This window comes from Coenobita brevimanus, chromosome 16 (genome assembly GCF_032717465.1).
Source record: "Coenobita brevimanus isolate Jiangsu-jjx chromosome 16, ASM3271746v2, whole genome shotgun sequence".
NCBI classification, from domain to species: domain Eukaryota; kingdom Metazoa; phylum Arthropoda; class Malacostraca; order Decapoda; family Coenobitidae; genus Coenobita; species Coenobita brevimanus.
In genome coordinates, this window is record NC_136969.1 from 2,339,372 (window position 1) to 2,364,129 (window position 24,758).

At 42.7% G+C, this 24,758-nt stretch overlaps 2 protein-coding genes across 2 annotated transcripts in view; both read left to right on the forward strand.

Moving 5' to 3' along the window:
* Positions 1-11,463, forward strand: part of LOC145390884 (ionotropic receptor 21a-like) — a 68,239-nt gene extending 56,776 nt beyond the window's left edge. Inside the window, exon 14 of the mRNA XM_080265624.1 lies at positions 11,440-11,463. Coding sequence (XP_080121750.1) covers positions 11,440-11,463 — 24 coding nt within the window. The remainder of the gene's footprint in view (positions 1-11,439) is intronic.
* An 87-nt stretch (positions 11,464-11,550) lies between these two features.
* LOC145390885 (ionotropic receptor 21a-like) overlaps positions 11,551-24,758 on the forward strand; it is a 32,103-nt gene continuing 18,895 nt past the window's right edge. The window contains exons 1-5 of the mRNA XM_080265625.1: positions 11,551-11,928; positions 12,854-12,999; positions 13,384-13,477; positions 13,593-13,751; positions 19,856-20,003. Of these exons, the coding sequence (XP_080121751.1) occupies positions 11,551-11,928; positions 12,854-12,999; positions 13,384-13,477; positions 13,593-13,751; positions 19,856-20,003 (925 nt within the window). The remainder of the gene's footprint in view (positions 11,929-12,853; positions 13,000-13,383; positions 13,478-13,592; positions 13,752-19,855; positions 20,004-24,758) is intronic.

The window sequence follows — 24,758 nt, forward strand, 5'->3', positions numbered from 1 at the left end:
GTTGCAGCTCTTCGTTCATGTATTCATGCCTGCATATCCTTAGTGTTCTGAGGAAGATGCTGATATCTACCAGTACTGATTCTATCGTCATGGCCACTGAAGTAGTGGATAAAATCGTCCTTATTTATTGGGTTTCAGTACTCCTTGAATATGACACCGGTACTTGTCCTTAGGATTACTGTATCCAGAAAGGGTAGCAGCTGTTCAATTCTTTTTCTATGGTGAACTGTATTTTCACATCCATTTCGTTTAATCTGTGGAAGAGGGTTTAGTATTGGTGTTCCTGTGTGTCACAATTAGACAGTCATCCATATAGCCATACTACTTTGCATCAGCTGCGATTATCTTGGTATAGTGATCCTTCTCCAGCATCTCAGTGAACAGGGAAGCTGCTACTGCACTCAGTGGGGAACCCATGGAAAGACTCTCATGCTGACAGTATTGTTGGTTGTTAACCCCTACCATGCTGGGGGGGAAAAAAAAAAAAAAATCTGATACTCCTCTACGCGTGTCGATTTTGGATTTTTTTTTTTTTTTTTGTATTCTGGCTAAATGGGCTTAATACATCAATATAAGATCCCTGACACTAGTAAAAGTAATCACCAAAACCAAAATGTTAGTTGAATCGAGTTGGGTTGGTGCCACTCGACCTCTGAAATCTTCAGGCTCACTGAGAAAGCAGAGCAGGTGTGAGCCTGTGAACACTGTCGCTCACCTCCTGCGCTCCTAAATTAGTGTTGTAAGCATAGTGGAGAAATGTCTGAAGTTAGCAAGATACGTTATTACCTTCCACTTTACTTCTGTTGCTTACAATGACTTCTTAATGCTCTAGGATATAGATCTACATCACTGGTGTTTTAAGGGGGGACATATATCTACGTCCCTAGCATGGTAAGCGTTAAAAGGGAAGGAGCCAAGCCTCATACACAACTCCCCCCAGTTTAGTGCCGCCCTCCTTGTTCGCTGGAAGGCTCTCGTCGATGATGTGTTGTAGTGCTTCCTTCACTGTGTTCAAGGCAACTTCTAGGGGAACAGTGGTGAACGCAGATTTCGCATCAAAACTCACCATATGCTTATTATGGAAGTCCACTGAGTTTAGTCTCTCGATTAGGCCAGTTGAGTTACCTAGATGGGCACCACTTATTGTTAAGTGCTGTGATGATAGTGGTTTAGTTAGCTTTTGCACAAGCCTGTGTGGGGGCACTCCCTATTCTTGATGTGACTGGTCTTAGAGGTACTCCTGGCTCATGCAACTTGGGAAACCCATTTATTATCGGGATTTTAAGGTCTTCTTCGAGGAGATATAGAAGTTTCTTTTCCTCGTCGGAATTTCTGAGTATTTTCCTCACGTTTTTTGTGAATGGCTGGGAGAAGAAGAGATGAGAGGAGGGAGGAAGAGATCAGTAGGGCAGAAGTAGTGGAAGCAATGAAGAAGATCAAGATGGGAAAGGCCACAGGAATTGATGAAGTGTGTGGTGAAATGCTGAGGTATGGGGGTGAGATTGTAGTGAAGTGGATATGGAAGTTGTGTAGATTGGCTTGGGAAGAGGGAAGGGTTCCAGAGGACTGGAAATCAGGTATAATTGCTCCTTTATACAAAGGAAAAAGGGAGAGAGAAGTATGTGGTAACCATAGGGTTATTTGCCTTCTTAGTGTGACTGGAAAATATATGGTAGAATACTCATTGATAGGGTTAGGCATATGACAGAGGAGCTAGTTGGAGGAGAACAAGGGGGATTTAGGAAGGGAGAAGGGTGTGTATATTAAATATTTGTTCTAAGATGTTTAGTGGAGAAGTATCTAGAGAAGGGAAAGAATGTGTATGCTGCCTTCATGGACTTGGAGAAAGCTTACGACAGAGTAGATAGACAAGGTGTGTGGAAAGCATTAAGAATATATGGAGTGGAGTGGAGGGGAAATTGAATTGTTAAGTGCCGTGAAGAGTATGTACGTAGGAGCTAGGGCTACGGTGCGAGTGGATGGTGAGCTGAGTTCTTTGATCTCAGAGTGGGAATGAAACAGGGTTGTGTGATTTCTCCATGGTTGTTTAATATATACATGGATGGGGTTGTAAAGGAGGTGCAAGGTAGGGCAGTGGATGCGAGGGTGGCTGTAATGAATGAGGGTGAGATTTGGAAGATTCCGGTGTTGCTGTTTGCTGATGATATAGTATTGCTGAGTGAAGATAAATGGGAGTTGCAAGGCTTGGTGAATGAATCTGGGACAGTGTGTAGGAAGAGGAATCTGAAAGTTAATGTAAACAAGAGTAAAGTTATGGTGTTTGAGAGGAATGAAGTCACAGAATGTACAGTGAGGCTGGATGGTGAGGATATGGAGAATGTGAGTCCATTCAAGTACTTGGGTAGTGTGACGAGTAAGGATGGAACTTTGGGGGATGAAGTGCTTGAAAGCGTACATGGGACATGCATACATAAAACATACATATAAAACCACACAGAAAACATACAAACATAAGCATACATAAAACATACATATATAAACGTACATAAAACATACATACACAAGCATACATAAAACATATATATAAAAACATACATAAAACAACATACATATTAGTAGTAGTTGTAGCCACAGGTTCATCTGAAACGTGAACCCAGTGGACTGCAGAATGAAGTTGTTCTTAATCTTCTGCAGTCTGCCATCCCCCTTTCTTGAGGGGGATGGGAGGGACAAGACAGAGCTAAGGGTCGTTTTTAGTGCCATACAACTCAACCAGCCGGTCATATTAGTGCCACCGCAAGAAGGCGTCCCTCTCCAGCACTTGGTAATCACAATAAAACATATAAATCATACGTAAGACATGCAAACCCACATAAAACATGCAAACCCACATAAAACACACATAAAGCATACTAAAAACATGCAAACATACATAAAACATCCACAAAGCATACAGATATCACACATACAACATGCACAGTTACATAAAACACACAAAGCCTACATAAAACACACACAGAACCACATACATAGCACAACAGGCTAACCTCATATATTGTACTGGACAGAGAATCTAATGGTAAAACTTTGGTGATCTTTTCAATAAGTCACTGGAAGGGAGAGAAGTTGCTTAAGATGGAAGTTGGGAATGAAAAACTTATCCAAGAAACAGGAATATATTACACTCAGATACGTTATGTTAGTGAATTATAACTGGATGGTTGTTTAATATGGATATCGCTGTCCAGATACTTAAAAACTGTCGTGTATTGATCAACTTGGGCCACTCCCTCCCTACCCCTTCCTGTAAAAAAAAATAGAATATGTATGTGTATCATCGTTCTTATAGAGTGATCATCGTCATCATCATCATCATCATCTTCGGTGCTGGAAAGGGACGCCTGATGTGGTGCTACCGATATAACTAGGCGGATCAACTGCCTGGTTATACGAACGTCCCTCAACTAAGTCCTTACCCAAAAGGAGGAAGGGGGACTGCAGGAGAGGAACTTGAGCCTGCAGTCCATCAGGTTCACATTACAGGTGACGCTAGGGTTGCAACTACTACTGCTACTACTACTACTACTACATCATCACCCCACTTATGGACTTAGTGAGGTAGAGTCCAATGGGCAAGAAAAAACAGTCAGACTAAGCTATCAAACTTTACGTGTACCAGTTATGTACATGATCATATGGCTTAGAATATGACCTAATCATAATAATAATAATTAATAATAATATTGATAATAATAAAATAAAAGTAGTATTAGTAGTAGTAGTAGTAGTAGTAGTAGTAGTAACAGTACAGGTATATTAATAATAATGGTAATAAGGGTATGTGAAGACATTTATTTGTACAAACATATGGTGCACGTATTTCCAAATCCATTTTTTTTATAATGCACTAACTGACAGATTTTGTATCATAACACAGAGATATTGGACTTCCTGTATGTCCTGAGTATCATTACTATACTCATTTCACCTTAACTTGGCCCAGATCATTGTCCCTTTGTAGCTTTCTTCACACAGCTCAGCGGCAGAAAAGGACAATACCGCAGCTCTACATCTCGTCCAGAACAAACACTTCTCACTGCCGTCATTTTTTAGCGTTAACATTTTTTACAATTCAGCTTTCAAGATGGACAGATGGCAATTTTGGGCCAAGATAAAATAAAACGGTGTAGCCAAAATAATCATAAAATCCTGATCCTCGATTATAACTCGCATTTTCAGAGTATGAATAATTAATGTGATGTTCAGTGCACATTTTTGCTATGTGAAATTAATATCATACGTGAACAAATTTCCATTATCTTTATTGTTCTTAAGGACTTTTTACTCGAGCAACTGAGTTCAGGTTTCTTGAATACAAACTTAAACTGGCCATCAGCCTTTGTAAATACAGAGGAAATGCTTACGTAACAGTGTGATTTAGCATGAACAGTATTCAAGACGTTGTTTTAGACTGTTTAGCAAGCTTTCAGAGTGGAAAAAGATGAAAGAGGCCTGCGTCCTACGGCGGACTGACTTAGGCAGAGGATGATGGTAATGATGATGATTTAAAGAAACTTATTACTGCTGACATATCCTACACAATGCACCAGCCACAATACCCTGCACCCGTGAATCCCCCTAAACAAGACTATACTGAAAATGACTGCGAAAAGAAAAACTGGCCGTGTCAGAGTGAGCCAGGAAACTTTGTTGGGTGGGAACACCTGGCATCTGGCTGCCATTTGAATCTCTTTAGGCTCTTTGTCCACCACCAGCGCCAAACTCTGCCTGGCCACTGACATTCACCAGGCCCTGCTGATAGGTTCACGAGCTGGGGGTCCGGCTCTCTGGGTTTACTATATATTGTGACGTGGACAAGGCATCGCTCCAGTCTGCTGTCCCTGTCATTGTTTGCTGGTGAGTTCCGCTTTCCTGTTCAACCTTCCCTGCAACCATACTTCCCTTCCTGCAACACCTCATCTGCAGTCACACTTCCCCTCCTGCAACACTACCCCTGCAGCCACACTTCCTCTCTTGCAACACCTCCCCTGCAGCCACACTTCCCTTCCTGCAACGCCTCTCTGCAACCACACTTCCCTTGCTGCAACAATACCCCTGCAGCCACACTTTCCTTCCTGCAACACTACCCTGTCAGACACATCTCATCTACAGTCACCGATCACTCTTTCCCGGTTACATAAAGTCAAGTAAGTGTAAGTTAAACAGTGACCATTGCCCTTCATTAGATATTATATCATCTGTCTATCTATTGTCAGTCGTCTGACTCCCGTAAGGAGTGGCCACGAATTAATTGCCTCTATGTCACCCTACCCTCTGCTATTTAGTTGTCCTTCCTCCAACTCACCCTTCTCACGCATGTATCTCTCTGCTCCATCTCTCTAATTCATCCTTGGTCTCCCCCTACTCCTCCTCCCCTCTATCTCACTCACATACACTCTTCTAGTCAGTCTCTTATTTTCTGCGATAAAAAATTCGCAGACACTTCCCTGACACGATTTTTGTGTGTGTGACAGCAACATGAAGCACACACGAAAGAACATGAGGAGAAAGGATGCTCTCTGGCGTTATGGGAGGAATGAGAAACGCGAAAGGCAGGACGCAGTGCTGGTAGAGGTTTGTTGACGAACTTTTGATTGTGATTGTACCATTTTGACTGTAGTTATCCTTTTAGTCCCATGACGTCTATTGTAGCTGATTGTTACTAACTGTAGGCAATTTCTATCCAGTTTGGGGGGAATAACTCGTCCTGAAGGGGTTGTTATTATTAGTAGTAGTTACAGTCTCATGTTCATCTGAAACGTGAATGCATCGGACTGCAGGCTGAAGCTGTCCTCCTGCAGTCCACCATCCTCTTATTGGAGAATGGGGTTGAGGGACGTTTGTACCATCCAGTAGTGGAATCACCCAGTTAAGTCTGTGCCACCACGTGAAGGCGTCCCTCTGCAGGACCAAGGGGTTTTTGAAGGCAAAGTTAACTCCTCCAGTTCCATAAATCACGGTTAATAAAATCGCCCAACTTCCGCAAGAATGAAATGAAAACGTCATCGGAGGGACAGGGGTATGGGCAATGGCGTTCCGGGTGCCATAGCAAAAGAGATTCATAGATACTGTTAGATGAAAAATCGTAATAAAGAATACTTAGAAGTACGATGGGATACAAGGGGTAAGATTCATGGAATATATTTACCACTGCTCCTCCTAATTTACTGGATAAAGAAGTGTCCATAACAGGTATCTTATTCTATTCACCTTAACTCATCAACTTGACATCTTGTGCTTCGGTGCTGACCTGTAAAAAGAGACAACCACTCGAGTATGATACTAGTCACGAATATGTGCTATGGAAAGGAATGTAGACCAGCAACATTGATCTATCCTGTCACTGGGCAAAAGGATATACGCAAAAGCAACAAAAATCGCCGCCTATACTCTTTTCACTCAAACTTGGCCTAAAATTGACATCTCTCCTTCCTGAATGCTGAGTTCCAACATAAGATTAAGACTTACTTATGATGCTAGTCACGAAAAAGTGCTATGAAAAAGATATAGAGTCGTATCACTGTCTTTCTATAGCACTGAGGTTCGTGTGTTATGCTGGAAATGGACGAGAGAACCTTGGCCAAGTTAAGGTAAAATGACTGTAGTTAGTCAGTGAACTATAATATCTCAGATCGTTTTGTTTCTCGTTTCTTTTCCTTTGATAATCACTAACTGTGGTAGATGGCGTTGCCCATCATCCTTTCACTCATGTACCGCTGCCTTCAGGTGACTACACTGAATGACAAGCCAAGTGGTTCCATGTAGCCCAGGAAACCATTTACTACCCTGGATGGTAACTATATAACCATGTGACGCCTGGTGGTCTAATGAGTCAAGGCGCTCCAGCCTGACTGAACCTGTAAGTGGATTCCATCTGATGAATAGTTGGTGTTTGTTGCTCACATGATGCTACTCAGGAAAGAGTGAGGCTGGTCACCCTGGCTGAAATATGGGGACTGAGTACCCTAGCCCCGGGTGCCGAGCGCCTCCACTCCTGAAGGGGAAAATAAAGGAATGGAGAGATGAATGGATGGGATGGACGGATGGGTTTTCTATCATCTGACTGCGAATTATTTGGTACCTATAGAAGCGTACACAGCCGTATGTCCCCTTGCAGTCCCGAGACGTTATTTGTGTGTGTAATTCACCGGGTCGGTCAGGATCACTTGATGGTCGTGATCGTCAGCTTTTCCCCTCCCGGAAGGGAGCTGAGAGCTCATATAGTCCGATCTAAGGGCAAGGCTGTGACCTTCACACACGCACACACCCGTCCCCTTGCTCAAGGGGGACAGTAACCACCCACTTCGTCAGTGAAACTTTTCGCAACCTGAGCGAGGCACGAACTCCCGTCCACCAGTTGGCAAGCGAGAGCGTTACCACTGCACCAGCGAGCGATGTGTGTGTGTGTGTGTGTGTGTGTGTGTGTGTGTGTTTCCTTGTGAGAGAAGCCTTCACTCGGTGGCACCGATATGGTCTGGCGGTGGAGATGTCTGCTTATACAAACACCCCTCAGTCCCCAACCTAACCCAAAAGGAGGCTGGTGGACTGCAGAAGAAAGGCAACTTCATTCTGAGTCCACCGGGTTAACGTTTCAGATGATCCTGGGGCTATAACAACAACAACTACAACTACTACTACCACTACTACTACTACTACTACTACTACTACATTCTTGCTACCTTCAGACGATTTTATTCAGCACAGGAAAACCGCACAGAACCTGCCAGTGATGCAACTGTTTATCTACGAGTATATATCTCTCTAGTTAGAAAGATTACCTTAAGTTCAGTAAAGTCGCTTAGAGATAGTAAACATTAAGTATATACCGGTAGTAGTAGTAATGGTAGTAGTAGTAGTAGTAGTAGTAGTAGTAGCAGCAGTAGTTGTTGTTTTGTTGTTGTTGCGGTAGTAATGGTGGCGGTAGTCGCAGAATAGTAGCATCAGCATCAGCAGTAATAGTAGTAGTAGCAGCAGTAGTAGTAGTAGACTAGTAGTAGCAGTAATAGTAGTAGTAGTAGCACAGTGGTACAGTAGCAGCAGTAGTAGCATGGTAGTAGTTGCAGTAGTAGTAGTAGTAGTAATAGCAGTAACTGTAGTTGCATCCCCAGGCTCACCTGAACGTGAACCCAGTGGACCACAGGCTCAAATAACCGCCTTCCTGCAGTCCACCGCTTCTTGTCTGGGGATAGGGAGAGAAGTGAGGAGGGTTTGTATAGCCAAGCAGCATTGCCACCCGGTTATGTCGGTGCCACCTAGTGAAGGCGTCCTTTTCCAGCATATATTATTTAGTGCGTTGCCGGACTGAAGGCAATAGAGAGGCAATCGTATAGACAACTTAATCTAGCGAGTTTACATGCCGGGTGGCCCATGCGCTCCTCTTCTGCTCTGCCGGGCCATTTCTCGTGTGTTGCGGGAACGGCTCGGTCAGCTTTGTCAGTGTCTTCCCTGCATCAGTTTTCTACGTCCAATAATCCGTTTCATGTTTTGTTGTTGTTGTTGCTGCTGCTGTTTTTCATCTAATGATTGCATGGGTGATCGATAAATTTCTGGAGGCAGCGAGTGTCTGCACTTTTCACGTCAGTGGACTGAGTCGTTCCCGCGGCACTCGAGAATGGGATGCACAACATACGGACCCGGTGTATTGTTTTAGGAGAGACTTCAAAATTCAAAGATTCGGATGTTAGCCTTCCTTACCCCTTCCACTTAGATAGGCTTCTTCTAAATCAACCAAGTGGAGATAAAAGAACCAGGATTTATTCAACGTTACATTTGTGAAGGCCTTAACAGGAGTGATAAACGTTTTTTTCTTTTTTTTTTTTTTTTTTTTTTTTTTTTTTTGCTATCGACCATTGGCCTGGTGACCAAGGCCATTAAGCCAACTTGTTAATTTCTTTATTTATTTCAACTTTTCTGTGAACATCATTTCAACTTCTTCGCTTCATTTTCAAACCTTTTTTTCTTTTTTAAGATTAACAGACAAAATACGCAGTCTAAGTACCTTAACTTTTATTAACCTAGCACTAATGCCTAATAGTCCTAAACCTAACTAAACCTAACTAAAGAGTCGCAAACAGTGGATATTAGTGCTCGTAAATAGCCTAGGCCAGAGGACAGACAGCACTGTTTCGTGCTGAGCTACACAGACACTCCGATATATTCTTTTCACCTTAACTTGGCCCAGATATTCGTCCTTTTCTGACTTATACCACAAAGCTTAGTGGTAGAAAAAGACAATACTGCGTTTCTACATACTTGACGTGGCATTTATTCGTGCATAGCATCATACTCTAGTGTTGATCTCTTGCCACAACTCAGCATTCCAGATGAAGGGATGTCTATCGTAAGCCATGAAAAATTATAGTTAGCAGGTACGGTAAGGGCCTAGGGTAGGATTTTCAAAAGTATGTACAGTAGGTTCCCTGTCGTATCTCAGAGTTGAAGGATGGTCAACGACATTAGAATCTTTCATTGTCTTGCGTTCTTTCGTCAAAAACAAATGCTGGTTACGAGAGGAAAACTAACACAAATGTTATATGTTTTGGATGCAAGGACAAAGAAAGAAGACACTTCAAATTTTCCATGTCTCTAGTTCTTTTTGCAAAAACAAACCGTAATTACGACAGGGACTCCATCGTAAGTATATTCGAGCATTCCACCCCTAGCTGAACTGAAAATCCATTCCCTTGGTTAAGACTGTTATTCGTTACAATAAATGCAGCCCCTAAAGCACCTAGGTTTGTTTACACTTTTGTCATATTTGATGAACTTAGCCTTCTTTCAGTGTTTTCGATTTTTAGTGTTCCAGTTATGTTTGACCTTAGCATTGCTTAGGTCTAATCTTTTCATGCCATAGTTGTGTCCAGTGATCCTTTTGTCTGTACCGAGATATGTCTCACAAATACAAACCTCATCACACTCCTCGCATATAACATTCCACACCCCCAGGGCCGCCGGCAGCCATCACCAAACCCTGGATTATCGACAACGAGCACCCTCTCCCTCTGAAAATTGTGCTGCAGATTTTATACTCGAAGTCTACCTCACAGCCAGACTGTTCCCTAACCAGTTTGTCATGGCACATTGATGTACTGCCAAGGGAATCTGGTGTGCCTTACCACCGTCCCCTCCCTCTCTGTTAAAGAGCGATAATATCTACAAGGAAATTATAGAATAATATGTAAAGAAAAAGGAGAAATACTTTTTGGTAACAGAAGAAAACAAATGAATACACTGAAGTTTCCCAAGCTGAACCACAAATCTCACCTAAATTCAAACCAACTGGCAGTGGAACCGGAATGCTTATCGCTTCAGGTATCATATACCAAATATACCACATCGAATATTTGTTTATGTATATATATTTCTGATTGATTAACAAATCTACAAGAGGTTAAAACAAAAGAAGACAGGGGATCAGAGGTTCTTTATATCTCTCGGCCCCTTCAGTATGACATAACAATGCAATAATACTCAACTCTGTACTGAGAATGTTATACATAGCCTTGTTTAACTGTTTTTAGCTATAACTATTCGTAGTTGTTTAAATATTTTCTCTAGGAATCCAATGTGTCACTACAGAGTGAACAATGTTGTTATATTTTCCATGTTTTCCTCCCTCGTAACACTGTATTGGAGGGCGCGGGCCCCCCCACGGGCCCAGGCCCCGGGGATTGTCCCCAGTTGCCCCCTCCCCACTCTCCTCGGCCCTGCACACCCCAGTCCTTCCTTCGCCTTGTTTACGAATATCTCACCAGACCACCAACAATGACTTTCTGACTGCATAGAACACGAACACTAATCGTAGGAACTGCTTCCTCATCACAAAAGCTGACCTGTGCCTTAGCACTTCACCACATGACGTTTCATGGAGGAATTTTCGTAGTACTATATAGTTCTACCATTTTCATTATAATCGGGATTACGATGAAGGGAGAAGAGAAAGAAAGAATGAGGAGACAGTACTTTCATTAGTGAAGGCATGTTTAGCTGGGCAAAAATGCATGTTGAAAAACCGAAAGTGAACCCAGTTCTTGGCTCTGTTGTACAGTCCACAGCAGAAATTCTCGTCAACCTTCCCTGCATGATACGAGCGTGAGATGTGATTGTACTTTGTGGCAAAGAGTTAACAGTTGTGCTTTAAATAACAATATATAATTATTATTGGCTGGCTAGCTTAGTGTAAATTTCTTGCATGTTGTAGACTAGGAGGCACATAGCATACGAGTATGCTTCAAGAGAATTTCCTCTGTTGACCTTTCCAACACGCTTCGCAGATGATGGATGGCCAGACCAGCTGACCACCAAATTATTCAAGTAAGAGTAGCTGTTTCTCAGACGAAAATTTGCTTCACATGGGGCCTGGCAAGATACCTTTGTTTGATGTTTAATGATGTCATGGACTTACATTTTCGTCGCCAGGGGTCTAGTGCTGAAAACTCCTGAGAGTTATAGCAAACAGCACGGTAGTTTTACTGTATAACAGTGAAACTAAATCGTATAACTGTTTGTCTTTCTCATCCAATAGAACCCATGGAGCCCAAGAGACTGCTATGGCTGCTGGTGTTTGTGTACTCTGCCAGATGGTTGGTCCCAGCCGAGGTTCAACGTCAATCACGCAAAGAGGTCATAAAGCCTGGTCTCAATTCCCAAATGCCACCTTTCACCAAAGACATGTTTTCTTCCATAGGAAACAGTACTTTTATTGGTGATGGCATGTTTAGCAAAACCATGAATTCAGTGAAAACCCCTCAACTAAAACCACGTGAAGTTGTGTCTCTGGTGGGTTTATTGTCGACTGTGGTTCGGGAGGAGCTGAGTGGCTGTAATCTGGTGTTGGCCTACGACGCCAGTGACCTGTACTCCGCTGTGGTGCAGGACCTGTTGCTGCTGCTGCCTAACCCAAGACAAGTGGGTGTGTCCTGCCTTCCTTCACTCTAGTGTGGTGCAGGAACTGTTGCTGCTGCTGTCTAAAGCTTAGGTCACGCATTCACGATCTGGACCACGCTCTATCCCGACTAAATCGTAGCCCCCAAATCGTGGGTGGTCGTGAGATTAGCTCCACGATTTCACCTGCTACGATGGTGAAGATCACAACATAATTCCAGGGAAATGGCGCAACGGCCTAGGTATGCAAGATCTGGACATTGGTGGCGGAAACAGAGCTACAAGGGCGGCCAAGATTCAGAGTCAGTATCTGAAACATTACCATAACTCCCCAGTCGGATCGGTGCACTTGCAGCAGCATATGATATGTTATGTATTTTTGGTTAAATAAACTTTTGTTCAGTTTACACATATGTTCTTTGCTACCTAATGAGCTGAAGGCAAAAGCTTTTGTGATCAAAGCTCTTGTAATATAAGGTCAAAGTTACAAGGTCAAAGCTCCATGGAGCTACGATTGGAAAAAATTGTGGCGGCTCCACGACAATTTTGAACCGTTCAAAATAGTCGTAGCCCTCCCCCAACTTACCATGACCCATCCCGACCTCCACGATTCACAACGACTGTGCCACGACCTTGATCCCGACCCACAACGATTTCCCAAATCGTAGCTAATCGTGGTCCAAATCGTGAAGGTGTGACACCCAAGACAGATGTTCTAGCTAATGAATATCATGGTTATATCTTAAGAGTGATGGTTGACTGCATCGTGAGTACATTTTTACGGCCTAGTTAATGGTATATTTGTTTAAATGTAGAGTATTTGCAGGATGTTTTTGCAATATGATATTTGAAACAGAGGATACTAAGATGTTACTCGCTAGGTGGTGTTAATGAGGAGTGAGAATGACCTGGCGGGGATAGTGTGGGTCATGCTACTGTTGTCTTTCAGGTGGTGTTAGTGAGGAGTGAGAATGACCTGGCTGGGATAGTGTGGGTGTCGTCTGCGTGTAGTGGTTACCTGTTACTAATGAACCAACTACAGCCTCTCATCACCTTCACCAAAACTCACCACCACACCTGGGACTACCACGGCAGGTACGGTGACATTAGCCCTCCCTCTTCCATAGTGCTGGATCTGGCCGTGGTAACTGCTATATATATCAAATAAAGGCAAATAATTTAGTCATTTGAGGGAATTATGAGTCCAGCGTTAGCAATGATATTTTGTCTTGAGAAACATCAAGTGCAGAACAAAGGCCTGGTTTATTCTGTTTGGTGTTTCCACACAAAAACTAAGGGAATCTTTTTACAGCCAGTTAATCGTATCTGGAAACTTGTTGTAATCGATGATTACGTGTTATATGGGTTATGGAGAAATACACGATCATATATATATATATATATATATATATATATATATATGTGATCGTGTATTTCTCCATAACCCATATATATATATATATATATATATTTTTGCAGGTATGTGGTGGTATGCTGGACACTGGAGGACCTCAAGGTTATATCTGCCTCTAGGAAGGGCAAGAAAACTGAACACATTGTGGGAGTTGTCAAAGTAAGCACGCTAATAGATATTCTGAGTTTTAAAAAGTATGTAAAAAACAAGAAAAGAATGCTAACTGAGTAAGCAGGAAGATTGGAAGGTGTACTTGATGATGTTACTTGTGCAGGGTAGTGGTGAGGGAGAGTGGAGGGTGTACACGAACCAGCTGTACTGGGGTGAGGAAGTCAGGTCCGTCACCACCTGGCGCCACCACAGGTTCACCTCTCACCTGGACCTGGACCTCTTCCCGGACAAGCTGGCAGACCTACAAGGCGCCACACTCAAGGTAAACAATAGTACCTTTCGCCTGGGCCTCTTCCCTGACAGATTGGCAGACCTACGAGACGCCATCTTGAAGGTAAATTTATTTGGTTTCTAATTCATTGAGGACAAGTTCTATGCCCTTTACCTCGCCCTAAAAATAAAGACTTGGATAACCATGAGCAAGGGTTCCTCGACTCTTCTCTGCCGTTTGTGGCAACGGAAGATAATACTGTATATGAATTGTTTCCATGTGATAGCAATATGGAATACACACAAAGGAGCATGTGAAGGAAGGATACTGTTTCGTTTGGGAAGAATGAGAAATAGGGAAGGCAAGACACACTGCCGCCAGAAGATTGTCCACGAACCTTTGCTCATGATTGTACTAACTGCTGAATTTTCTTTAAATTAGCCAACAGAGATGGGGAGAAGCACTTATTTTACTGATATACAGTGGTTTCCATATAATACACGAGCAACACTGGGCCTTCCAGTGGCGGTACACGCTCCACGCTGTGCTCTTGAGTGGATCATATTGGGTTAGTCTTTACTCAGCAAGAGTCGCCAGCGTGAGAGATTGATATACTAGTGTTGACTGGGAAAGAGTTGAAATGGTGGTGGCAGGAATCAGGGATCTTCTATCTGGCTATCTATCCATCGATTACCAGCCGCCATAATCCCTCATGGGGTGGCCACAAACAAATCGCCTCTACGTCACCATATCCTCTGTTATTTGGCTGCATTCCATCCATCTCACATGTCAGGACTCTAAGATATCTTAATACATAACACCTAGCAACATACATATACATTCTAGAGGTCAGGTCAATGTCAAACCTAGGGGCCAAAGGAATTGACGTTAGCACCTCTCCGGAATGTCTCACAGAGCACATCAGCCGACAAACACCGCCTCGTGACCACACACACACACACACACACACACACACACACACACACACACACACACACACACACACAGGCTTCTAGAACTTCGACGATAGTACAGCCCACGTGATGGAAATTCTTGTATACGGGAAGAAAGAGGAAGAGAAGACAGAAGGAATTAGGAGACTGGAGCGGAGTGAGAGAGAGAAGGGGGGGTCTAGCGAGAGAAGCTGGGAGAAAAATTAGCAGGTCATAAAACCGCTCTCACCTCAAGACACTCCTGTGATCAAACTTAGTATAAAATATTGAGCTTTTCCTTTTGAAGACAAGAAAACTACGATCAACGCCAGACTCATCTTTCATCTTCTCCCATCATCGACTACGAGTGAACTGAGGTTATTTCCCCACATATTTACTCACTATTTACTACATCTCAGTTACGACTACTATGATCTATTACAAGACTGATATATTATTTTTTTCTTCAAAAGGAAAAGCCCAAGATTTTATACTAAGTTTATCTCACAACAGTGTCCTGAGGTGAGAGCGGTTTTGTGCCTGCTAATTTCTCTCCCAGTTTCTCCCGCTAGACCCCCCCTTCTTGCTCTCTCTGCTCCAGTCTCCTAATTCTTTCTGACTTCTCCTCTTCTTCCCGTATATAAGAACTTCCATCATGTGGGCTGTACTATCGTCGAAGTTCTTGAAGCCTGTGTGTGTGTGTGTGTGTGTGTGTGTGTGTGTGTGTGTGTGTGTGTGTGTGTGTGTGTGTGTGTGTATGTGTGTGTGTGTGTGTGTGTGTGTGTGTGTGTGTGTGTGTGTGTGTGTGTGTGTGTGTGTGTGTGTGTGTGTGTGTGTGTGTGTGTGTGTGTGTGTGTGTGTGTGTGTGTGTGTGTGTGTGTGTGTGTGTGTGTGTGTGTGTGTGTGTGTGTGTGTGTGTGTGTGTGTGTGTGTGTGTGTGTGTGTGTGTGTGTGTGTGTGTGTGTGTGTGTGTGTGTGTGTGTGTGTGTGTGTGTGTGTGTGTGTGTGTGTGTGTGTGTGTGTGTGTGTGTGTGTGTGTGTGTGTGTGTGTGTGTGTGTGTGTGTGTGTGTGTGTGTGTGTGTGTGTGTGTGTGTGTGTGTGTGTGTGTGTGTGTGTGTGTGTGTGTGTGTGTGTGTGTGTGTGTGTGTGTGTGTGTGTGTGTGTGTGTGTGTGTGTGTGTGTGTGTGTGTGTGTGTGTGTGTGTGTGTGTGTGTGTGTGTGTGTGTGTGTGTGTGTGTGTGTGTGTGTGTGTGTGTGTGTGTGTGTGTGTGTGTGTGTGTGTGTGTGTGTGTGTGTGTGTGTGTGTGTGTGTGTGTGTGTGTGTGTGTGTGTGTGTGTGTGTGTGTGTGTGTGTGTGTGTGTGTGTGTGTGTGTGTGTGTGTGTGTGTGTGTGTGTGTGTGTGTGTGTGTGTGTGTGTGTGTGTGTGTGTGTGTGTGTGTGTGTGTGTGTGTGTGTGTGTGTGTGTGTGTGTGTGTGTGTGTGTGTGTGTGTGTGTGTGTGTGTGTGTGTGTGTGTGTGTGTGTGTGTGTGTGTGTGTGTGTGTGTGTGTGTGTGTGTGTGTGTGTGTGTGTGTGTGTGTGTGTGTGTGTGTGTGTGTGTGTGTGTGTGTGTGTGTGTGTGTGTGTGTGTGTGTGTGTGTGTGTGTGTGTGTGTGTGTGTGTGTGTGTGTGTGTGTGTGTGTGTGTGTGTGTGTGTGTGTGTGTGTGTGTGTGTGTGTGTGTGTGTGTGTGTGTGTGTGTGTGTGTGTGTGTGTGTGTGTGTGTGTGTGTGTGTGTGTGTGTGTGTGTGTGTGTGTGTGTGTGTGTGTGTGTGTGTGTGTGTGTGTGTGTGTGTGTGTGTGTGTGTGTGTGTGTGTGTGTGTGTGTGTGTGTGTGTGTGTGTGTGTGTGTGTGTGTGTGTGTGTGTGTGTGTGTGTGTGTGTGTGTGTGTGTGTGTGTGTGTGTGTGTGTGTGTGTGTGTGTGTGTGTGTGTGTGTGTGTGTGTGTGTGTGTGTGTGTGTGTGTGTGTGTGTGTGTGTGTGTGTGTGTGTGTGTGTGTGTGTGTGTGTGTGTGTGTGTGTGTGTGTGTGTGTGTGTGTGTGTGTGTGTGTGTGTGTGTGTGTGTGTGTGTGTGTGTGTGTGTGTGTGTGTGTGTGTGTGTGTGTGTGTGTGTGTGTGTGTGTGTGTGTGTGTGTGTGTGTGTGTGTGTGTGTGTGTGTGTGTGTGTGTGTGTGTGTGTGTGTGTGTGTGTGTGTGTGTGTGTGTGTGTGTGTGTGTGTGTGTGTGTGTGTGTGTGTGTGTGTGTGTGTGTGTGTGTGTGTGTGTGTGTGTGTGTGTGTGTGTGTGTGTGTGTGTGTGTGTGTGTGTGTGTGTGTGTGTGTGTGTGTGTGTGTGTGTGTGTGTGTGTGTGTGTGTGTGTGTGTGTGTGTGTGTGTGTGTGTGTGTGTGTGTGTATGGTCATGAGGCGCTGTTTGTGGGCTATTGTGCTGTGTGAGGCATTCCGGGGAGGTGCTAACGTCATTTCCTTTGACCCCTAGGTTTGACATTGACCTAACCTCTAGACTATATATGTATGTTGCTAGCTATTATGTGTTAAGATAATTTCGAATTCTGACATACACACTTCTTCTCATGTATCTTTCCACTCCATCCCTCCATGTCATCCCTGGTCTCTCTGGGATCTTACAAGTAGCAATTTGACAACAGTGATTAAAAGAAAATCCTAAGTACTTTGTAAAGGCAAATGATTGGGAGTTATTACCGAGAGAAATTTACAGCACATTCAAGTCACAGCACAATGCAACCAGGTGGCCTTAAGGACGAAAGAAATAAAAACTTAGCTCCGAATGACAATGGTATTCGGTATATTCCATAGAAACAAGAATCAGGGGCTGAGAAGTGAGGTATACGAGAGATCAGGTTTGGCACCATGCTGTTGTTTGGCATGTGTGAGTGTGGTGAGGACATAATAACTGAGAAACGAGCTCCTTTCAAAGACCATTGGTTATATTTGTGTTATTACTTTTCTGATACCTACAGTATATTAACAGATTACAAAATTATTTTTCATTCTGTTGTATAACTGAGTATATATATATATATATATATATATATATATATATATATATATATATATATATATATATATATATATATATATATATATATATAATTGTGTACATTCCAGTGATTTCGCAGCACCTGTGGCAACTTGCAAGTGTCACTGCAGTAATATGTCACCGTGTACGGTACTAATTATCAATAACCATGAGAATTAAATATTTATTAAGGCCTTTAACTGAGCAACGAGTGTCAGTCTGTAAGCTATTGGTGGGCGTAATCAATTACTTGTAATCGTTTACATCGATTACAAGGTAAAATTTTTCACTAATCGAGCAACGTTGGGTCTGGTTAGTACTTGGATGGGTGACCGCCTAGGAACACCAGATGCTGTTGGCATAACGTTCTACCTACGTGTCAAGTGGGGTTGGTGGAGAATTAGTATCCCTCCCCGTAAAACAATTAACTCTAAGCCCTTGGCCACCCCGTTTGGGATACATGGCGTCTGGCAATGAATGAATGAATGAATGAAAATTATACTTCCCAGTAATCGATTACCAAACGATTACTCCAGCATAAATTAAACGTTAAATATTTATTATAGTCACGTGCATTTCAATGGATTTTACTCAGTACATATTAATGTTTTATAATAAACACGTTTACTTCGTACAGATATATGTTAAAAAGAGATTGCTGAGAATTAATAGCGGGCATGTACGAACAGAATAAAAAGCCATGGCCTCAGATATTGAAGAAGACAAATCTAATACTACAAACTTGTACGTCCAGTTTCTGTGTACTACTGAGTACCGTGTAAACTGGTGGGTGTACACTGCACAGCTGCCAGGTGTGCGGCAGTGTGAGAGTCGTGTGACTGTGCAGCGGTGCGGATCAGCAGATCTGATTACTGGTTAATTAAATTTTCAGGTATTAATAATATTTTGACTTTTCCTGGATCTTTTTCTTTAACTTAGTGCTTGGAGAGAGAGAGAGAGAGAGAGAGAGAGAGAGAGAGAGAGAGAGAGAGAGTGTACAATGAAGCCGTAACATTTTACTTTATACTGTACTTCATCAGTATACCCTTAACCTATATATTATCGACTTTAAGGTGAAAGTAATCGAAAAGTAATCGATTACTAGTCGATTACTGACCACAAAAGTAATCGAAATAATCGATTACAGAAAAAATCGAGTATCGCCCATCACTACTGTAAGCACTGCAGGCAACGGAACAAACTACAAGTCTAACCACATACTTTTACAACCACATACTGAACAAATATGTCTGTTCTTAACTGAAGTGTGTTGATGTATTTACATAATGACAAAGCTGGATTAGTTCATGTTTTGTGTTATACTCTTTTTATCTGAATTTGGCCTAAATTTGCCAACTCTTCATCTTCAGTACTGAGTTGTAACAATAGATTGACACTGGAAGATGGTGCTAGTCAGGAGGAAGTGCTGTGCAATGAATTTAGAGCCACAGCAGTGTCTTACATAACGTCTGAGCTATAAATGAAATAAACTGCAAAAGAACGAAAATCCGGGTCAAGTAAGGTGGAAAGAGAAAATATCCCAATATGCGAGTGATGTTAGTATGCCAATATGCGAGTGATGTTAGTATGCCAATATACGAGTGATGTTAATATCCCAATATACGAGTGATGTTAATATGCCAATATACGAGTGATGTTAATATGCCAATATACGGGTGATGTTAGTATGCCAATATACGGGTGATGTTAGTATGCCAATATGCGAGTGATGTTAGTATGCCAATATGCGAGTGATGTTAGTATCCCAATATACGGGTGATGTTAGTATGCCAATATACGAGTGATGTTAGTATGCCAATATACGAGTGATGTTAATATGCCAATATACGAGTGATGTTAATATGCCAATATACGGGTGATGTTAGTATGCCAATATACGAGTGATGTTAGTATGTCAATATGCGATGATGTTAGTATGGCAATATACGGGTGATGTTAGTATGCCAATATACGAGTGATGTTAGTATGTCAATATACGAGTGATGTTAATAGGCCAATATACGGGTGATGTTAGTATGCCAATATACGAGTGATGTTAGTATGTCAATATGCGAGTGATGTTAGTATGGCAATATGCGAGTGATTTTATGCCTACACACGTCATTACAACACAGTAAATTGCAGGTTTCAACATTCGAATTGGCGCCCAGCATCATGTACTACCGGGCTAGGAATGGGTCTCTGCTCTTTCGTTATGGTGAGGACATCGCTCTCACCAAGACCCTTGCCCGCGTCCTTAACTTCACTACGCTGTTCGCCGAGCCTGTGGACGGTAATGTGAAGAGACACACCTTAACCTGCCAATTACAAAAGACCTGTAGCCTTCTGTGTCCCTGTTACTCCTCCTTTCTCGTGGTGATACAGGAGGCCTTCATGTGGTGACTCTGATACAACCGAGCGGCTCAACTGCCTGGTTATATAACGTCCTTCAGCCACTTCTCCATCCCCCAAAAGGAGGATGGTGCACTGCAGGAGAGGGTTAACTTCAGCCTGCAGTCCACCGGGTTTGCATTTCATATGAACCTGGGGCAACAGTTACTACCACTCCTCCTCCTCAATTTCATCCTTCACATCCTTTTCCTCTTCATCATCGCTTTCCTCCTCCTCCTCCTCCTCCTCTTTCTCCTACCACTACTGTTACTACTACTACTACTACTACTACTACTACTATTACTATTATTATTATTATTATTATTATTATTATTATTATTACTATTATTATTATTATTATCATTATTATTATTATTATTATTATTATTATTATTATGTCTATCTATTGCCAGACCCCTTAATCCCGTAAGGAGTGACCACAAACAAATCGCCTCCATGTCGCCTGGTCCCCCACCATTTTGTAGCCCTGCTTTCAACTCACACACCCCTTTCTCACACACCTCTCCACTCCATCCCTCCATCTCATCCAAGGCCTCCCACTCCCTTCCTCCCTCCCCCCCTTCACCTCACTTACATAAACTCTTCTGGTTAGTCTCTCGCCCTGCATCCTCTCCACATGGCCAAACCACCTCTTTGTACTTCTCCTAACGCTTTCTATCACATCCACATCCACGCCACAATGGTCTTTCACGTCCTTATTTGTCAGCCTGTCTCTCCGTGTAACTCCACATGCTCCTCTAAGATAACTCATTTCCACTGCTCTCTCTCTTGACTTGTGTCCTTCCAACAAGGTCCAAGCTTCACTTCCATACGTTAGTGTTGGTATCACAATACCGTCATGCTGCGACTTTGTTTACTTCCATGCCCACTTCCCTGTTTCTTATCGCTGCTTTCAAGGAACCAGCAACCTTTTTTCCTTGTTGTACCATTTCAAGCACTTCACCCTCCAAACTTCCATCCTTACTCATTATTATTATTATTATTATTATTATTATCGGTAGAGAGGTGCCCTGCAGTCCTAGCGGACCCAGGTTCAAATCCCCGCTGGGGCAGGGAACAGTTTAAGGATTTGAATTTCATATAAGCAGACTTTACTGATCTACCAGAAGACCCGCCGACATGTCGTAAAAATACCCCCGCTAATACCAATACACCAGTCCTGTATGAGACAGCCCTAGCATGTATTCGATATGGACAGTGGGTGTTAGCGCCGTAGTGGTGACATGTGGAGGTTTATGATATGCGGACTACTGGGCCTTGGGAGCAGGCTGCGAAGCCTTTGCGCAGAGTCGAGCATATATTTAAAAAAAAAAAAAAAAAAACTATCCAAGTGTTTAAATGCACTTATATTTTCCATTTCCTCATCATCCAACGTCTTTGTACATCCTATGAATTCATTTCTCTCGAAGACAACTTTACACATTCACCTTTAGATTCCGTTTCTGTTACATTCTTCCAAACTCATCACCAAGCCTTGCAGTTCTCCTTCGTCTTCACTTAACAATACAGTATCATCTGCAAATAACAATACAGGGAGTTTCCAAAGGTTGCCCTCTCTCGTTCAAGTCGCTCCAACATCCACTGCCCTACCTTGCATCTCTTTCATAACCCAATCCATATACAGATTGAACAACCATGGTGACATGATACATCCCTGTTTCAAACAAATATTCAGACAGAAAAATTCACTCAGTTCACTATCGACACGCACTGCAGCCTTAGGCCCCTCGTACATACTCTTAACGGTATTCAGCACCTTCCCTTTTACTCCATATATTCTTAATACTTTCCACATTCCTTGTCTATCCACCCTGTCATATGCTTTCTCCAAATCCATGAAGGCCATATAACTTCTTTCCCGTCTTTAGAAACTTTTCTACTAAAGGCGTAAGAATGACCATCTGATTTATGCAACCTCTTCTCTTCCTGAAACCTCCCATTCTTCACCAACTAAATCCTCTTTTATTTCTATAACTCTGTCAATAAGTTTCCTGCTATACACTTTTCCTATTATAATCAAAAGACAAATGCCCCTTTGATTACCACACTTCTTATTCCCTTTTTCCTTTGTACAAGGGAATAGTTATACATGACTTCTAATCCTCCGGGACTCTACCTTCCTCCCAAGCCAGTCTGTACATCTTCCATATCCATTCTACTACTATCTCTCCCTCAGACTTCAGCATTTCACCACACACTCCATCAGTTCCTGGGACTTTCCCTATTTTGACTTTCTTCATTGCTTCCATTGCTTTCATCCTACTGATTTCTAGCTCCCTTCTTTCCTCCCTCCTTCTCCAAGCCATTCCCCAGCCACCTATCCTCGCATCACTTTCATTCTGTTGCTGAAAATGTTCTCACCATCTGCTCACATTTTCTTCCTTCTCCACTAGTAATCTACCATTTTTAACTTTCACTTTCCAGCTAACTTCTTTATCACCCTGTCTTACTTTCTTTACCTCTTTCCAGAACATTTTCTTACATTCCCTCCTCTTTACACTCAAATTCCTTCCAAATTCCTCATCAACTTTCTTCTTACTCTCCCTTACTAATCTTTTCACGTCTCTCTTCCTGTCTACATATAACTCTCTTCTGTATCTCAACTTCCTTCATGCCCCTGCTTCCCATTCACTCACTATTTGCTATCTTCTTTTGCGCCACAACCTGTCTCACCTCTTCATTCGACCATGCTGTTCCCTGCACCCCCTTTCATATTCTCTTCACCTCACACACCGTCTCACACGCTGCACAGATTTCTTCTGTGAATATCTTGCACACACCTTCTACCTCTCCCAGTTGCTCCAAATCATATTTACCCAATTGCCCCTCTACTTCTCTCTTATATTCTGCCTATTTTACATCCTCTTGCAATCTCTCTGCCCTCCTTGAATGGACTACTTCATTCTGTCCTTCCCTTCTATCCCCCATTGCATTTGAACTTTGACTTTCGCCACCACCAAGTGGTGGTAAGAAAGTCCACTCCCCCAACTTCTATATTCTCTTGCATCCTTTACACACCTCATCCTGTCTCTCACACACACACACACACACACACACACACACACACACACACACACACACACACACACACACACACACACACACACACACACACACACACACACACACACACACACACACACACACACACACACACACACACTCTCTCTCTCTCTCAATCAATCAATCAATCATTGCCTTTTGTTCATTCAATTCACCACCCACTCTTCTTATCACTCGCCATGTACAACTGTGGATCATTTTGTGTCTAAATAGGGTATTGACTATCACCAACCCTCTCCTTGCACGATTGTCCACTCGAGAACTGCCATTCTCATCCATTTCTGCAGGCATACCCCACTCACCAACTACTTCATCCACCTTCACATTCCTTACTTTTCCATTCATATCTCCAATCAAAAACGTTCTCTCATTCCTTTCAAATTTTTCCATGCACACTTCCACATTTGCCCAGAACTCTCCTTTCACTCTACTTGCATGATCTTGCGTTGGCGCATACACTCAATCGGCCACATATAAGTCATGCTTTCAGTCTTACTCACACAATCCTTGAGCCAACTGATCCATACTCTCTTATATTTTCCTTCCGTTTCTTGCATACAACAATACATACCCCTTCTTTGCCCTTTCATTCTCACCTACTCCCACGCATATACCCTATCCATACTCCCACTCCCTCACACTCTCACATCGCCATTTAGTCTCATTTATTCCACATATGCCCACTTTTGCACCCTCAAGCACCTGGAAAATCTCTCTGTTTCACCTCATCATTCGCATCCCTTACATTTCATGTCGTAATTCATATTGTGTCCTTTGTTCGGTCCTTAGTCGTCACCTGTCGGTCAGTCCTGGTCCGAGGCTTCTTGTCTGACTTTTTAGTTAGTTGTTTTCCGGGAAGGGGCAATAACCCTCCGCCAACCCACCTGCTCTCGCTTAGGGAACACGTGTTGGTTGGTTATAAGGTTACCACCCAGCGTTGTAAATGATTTCCCGGTTTACAGGAAATCATGTGGCTTGCCATTCAGTGTGAAGCTACCCTAAAACAGGGTACCGCTACAATAAGTCGGTGGATGATGGGCGCCCCCACCTACCTATTATTATTATTATTTTTATTATTATTATTACTATTACTATTATTATCACTGTTAATATTACACGAATCTATAATTAAGTTCTACATGAACTTTATACATACTGTACATATAATGTACAGGACAATTTATAGCCTACATTTTTGTTCAGGGAAAAATAGACAAATTTTGCAGGAAAATTTAATAATACATGAACACTTACATCCGAAACGAGTCATGTGTCTGAGGAAAAATTTTAATTCATATTTCATGAGGAAACATATGGAGTTTTACAATTTACAAGAGAGAGAGAGAGAGAGAGAGAGAGAGAGAGAGAGAAAGTTTACAATATAGGTGTAGTAGTAGTAGTAGTAGTAGCAGTAGTAGCAGTAGTAGTAGTAGTAGTAGTAGCAGCAGTAGTAGTTGTAGTAGTAGTAGTAGTAGCACCAGTGGCAGCAGTAGTGGTAGTAGCAGTAGTAGTAGTAGAAGTGTTTGGAAACTCCCTGTACTGTTGTTTGCAGATAATACTGTGTTATTGAGTG